The 3,386-nt window shown below is 34.1% G+C and overlaps 1 protein-coding gene across 1 annotated transcript; it reads right to left on the bottom strand.

Annotated features, from left to right (window-relative positions):
- Positions 1–842: 842 nt before the first annotated feature.
- On the bottom strand, positions 843–2,681 carry LOC149166415 (putative BTB/POZ domain-containing protein At2g40450). The gene is made up of 2 exons (XM_089431342.1): positions 2,285–2,681; positions 843–1,975 (listed from the first exon to the last, which is right to left on the bottom strand). Exons 1-2 carry the CDS (start codon positions 2,552–2,554, stop codon positions 1,454–1,456), a joined length of 792 nt encoding a protein of 263 aa, XP_089287468.1. The 5' UTR covers positions 2,555–2,681; the 3' UTR covers positions 843–1,453.
- Positions 2,682–3,386: the final 705 nt, after the last annotated feature.

Below are 3,386 nucleotides of genomic sequence, written 5' to 3'. Positions count from 1 at the left end.
TATTAAAAATGTTTTTCTTTCTAATATAGTATCAATAAGCATGAATATAATATTAAAGATCATTAAAAATGAAAATATATTGATTTAAATAATATATATATAAGTGTTTAAATTATATTTTACAAATTAAATTAAATAATTTTAAAAGTGATTGGTTGGGAAATAAAATAAAAATCATTGTTTTGGAGTAAAATTTTCAACGGAATTTGCTTCTAATGGGATTACAAGTTTAAGTTGTGAACTCTTTATAATTTAAGTTCTCCAAAAGTTTTCCAAAATGACTAATCTATATTATAATAAAAACACATTTTAAACAATAACATATGAGGATTTGATAAAAAGTAATTTCAATTTCAAATAAAAACCCCAAAACCCCAAAATAAAATAGTCATGGACTTAAAACCCCATAAAATAGATACATTATTAGGTTTTTCATTACACCAAAATCGAGAGGCATTAGTAAACTTCCAAACTATTATCATTACCATTACAAGTTTAAGTTGTGAACTCTTTATAATTTAAGTTCTCCAAAAGTTTTCCAAAATGCCTAATCTATATTATAATAAAAACACATTTTAAACAATAACATATGAGGATTTGATAAAAAGTAATTTCAATTTCAAATAAAAACCCCCAAAACCCCAAAATAAAATAGTCATGGACTTAAAACCCCATAAAATAAATACATTATTAGGTTTTTCATTACACCAAAATCGAGAGGCATTAGTAAACTTCCAAACTATTATCATTACCATTAGAGTGGGTCCAGGGTGGATCCCATTACACAAGAACCCATTACACAAAAACCAGGGTGGATCAAATCCAATACAAGTGTGCAAATCCAATACCCATCCAACACGCAAATCCAATACCCATCCAACACCCCCCTCAAACGCAAATCGGGGAATGAACTTGGGCCAATGGTAGAATCGAACCTGGGCGAAAGCTCTCATACCATGTTAGGTTTTTTCAAACCCATTATCATTACCATTAGAATGTGTGCAAATCCAATACTCATCCAACATCCCCTCAAATGCAAACCAGAAAATGAACTTGGCCAATCATAGAATCCAACTTGGGCCAAAACTCTCATACATGTTAGGTCATTTCAAACCCATTATCATTACGCCAAAGCTCTCCTACCATGTTAGGTCTTTTCAAACCCATTATCATTACCATCAAAATGATCCCACGGTAGATCTCAAAATGACAATTAGTCCATAAAACAATTCCCAACAAAATGAATATATAAATCTAACATAAATTAGAACCATGAAAAGACGAAGAACCAAAAACCATTTGACTCGGACTTTATTATACCACAAGCTGCAAGAATTTAAATCAAGATGAAACTCGGGATCCGAAGTAGAACCAACAAACTAACTGTCACGAAAACAGAAAAGTAATTGGGGAGACCCCAATTAGAACAAAGCAGGTCACTGTCACGAAACCACTAAAGTAACTGCTTTCTTGTTTTTCCCGCAACCGTTTGTCCGCAACTAACTGCTTTCTTGTTTTTCCCGCAACCGTTTGTCCGCAACCGTTTATAAATAGATTTGGAAAGATCCCGAGCCATCCATGGATGGTCCGGTTGCAGTTCTTCAAAGGCTATGTCATACAACTCATCGTTGAGATCACGAACAATAAGATTAAGAGCGGCCTCTTTCGTTGTTTCCAAATCATATAAGTAAGCCATTTTCAAAATTTCAACACAGTTGTTCTGGTTCACAATCTCACTGGAAATGAATTTGTCCAGTTTCACCAGGAGCAACTTCACTTGGTAGAAATGGGCGAGCTTCACAAGCTCTCTGTAATTCGCATGCATTTCTTCAGAGCTCACCTGGGCAATGTACAGAAATTTCAGAAAAGTTTTGAGGCTTTCACCACCAACTTCCTGAATAACTACTTCCCTGGTTTCTTTTTCTCTGAGATCCACTTCTTCAAGCATTTTTCTGAAAACCTCTGATCTATTCACCTGTGTCAAAAATTAAACCATATTAAAAACAACACAAGAGATGGAGATGAATTTATATATGTTGGTAGTTTTTTGGATAATTTATTCAGCAAGGAATTTGTCCAGAAACCTATGAAAAAGTCATCTGTCTCCTAAGCTATCTTTAGCCTATAAACATTAAAATAATTTCTTTCTCTTTTTCATCAATTTCATAAAGCAAAATAGTATCAAATTTTTACCCGTCTCATAAGCTATTTTTAACCTGGTAAACATTAAAATAATTTCTTTCTTTCATCAATTTTATAAAACAAAATAGTATCCAATTCTCACCAAAATCAAGCTGTGTGCGAAAAATTGGGATCCATCGGAATTGCAGAAGAGGGTAACATAATCTCCAGTCGCTGATAGTGGTGATGTTAATTCCCCTGGAACAAAACTCCATTTTCTTAAAAATGCAACCTCTTCTTCCATATCATCTTTCTTTAAAACTGCAACCTCTTCTTTCATACCATCTTTCTTTGAATCACAATAGCAGTCATCCTGTGAGTTTTGGTTTTCAGAACATAAAATTCCATCACACCACCTGCAACCTGCTGCCATAGCCCTTGAGTACGCGAGCTTCTGGAAAAATAAATTGGTGCCCTCCGCTGCCAAGAACCCTTTGGTCTGACCTCCTAAGCCTTTTAAGAGGGTGTGTGTCTACCTGCCGAGCCTAGGTTGGGTTGGGTTGGGTTGGGAATCAAAGGTGTTTGGCATTATGAAACTTTGGTGACATTAAATAATAAATGTGGAACAAAATCATGAATGAGATCGAGAATTGTACAAAAGACGAGGCATGAGAATCAGCTTCTCGATGCTGTTGTGCGGGTCATATGGTGTACGCTATCCAATCAACCTCGCCACCGACTGCCGCTGCGTCAAAAGTTGAATTGTGTTATCTTGCATGGGAGAATGTGATTCATTCTCTACGGCCTTTCTTTACTGAAACAAGTTTATGATGACGGCACCGACTGCTGCTGCGGCGTCAAAGGTTGAATTGTGTTATCCTGCATTGGAGAATGTGATTTTTTACATTTGCTACGTCGTTGTTGTGGTGTCGTATCTTTGTGTTATCCTGCATAGGAGAATGTGATTTTCTACATTTGCTACGTCGTTGTTGGGGTGTCGTATCTTGTTCAAATTTTACAGAGAAGCAAAGTGTGAGAGTAATTTATATGATAAATAAATTACCTTAGAATGTGTGGGGTTTAACACAATCTAATTTGATATTAATTTTAATAATAACATTTACATTAATACATTAATTTTATTATTTACATTATGATTTTTTTCCTGAGCTTTAAATAAATTATGATTTCACTTTTGAAAAAAAAAAAATTTCCTTTTCAATATTTTGATAAAATTTTCATTCATATAAAATTATCTTCTTTTT

The sequence above is a fragment of the Pinus tabuliformis genome, chromosome 5_1 (assembly GCF_031772625.1).
Source record: "Pinus tabuliformis cultivar Carrire ecotype Pingquan chromosome 5_1, CPIR1, whole genome shotgun sequence".
NCBI lineage: Eukaryota > Viridiplantae > Streptophyta > Pinopsida > Pinales > Pinaceae > Pinus > Pinus tabuliformis.
This window is presented reverse-complemented; position numbering and strand designations above follow the sequence as displayed.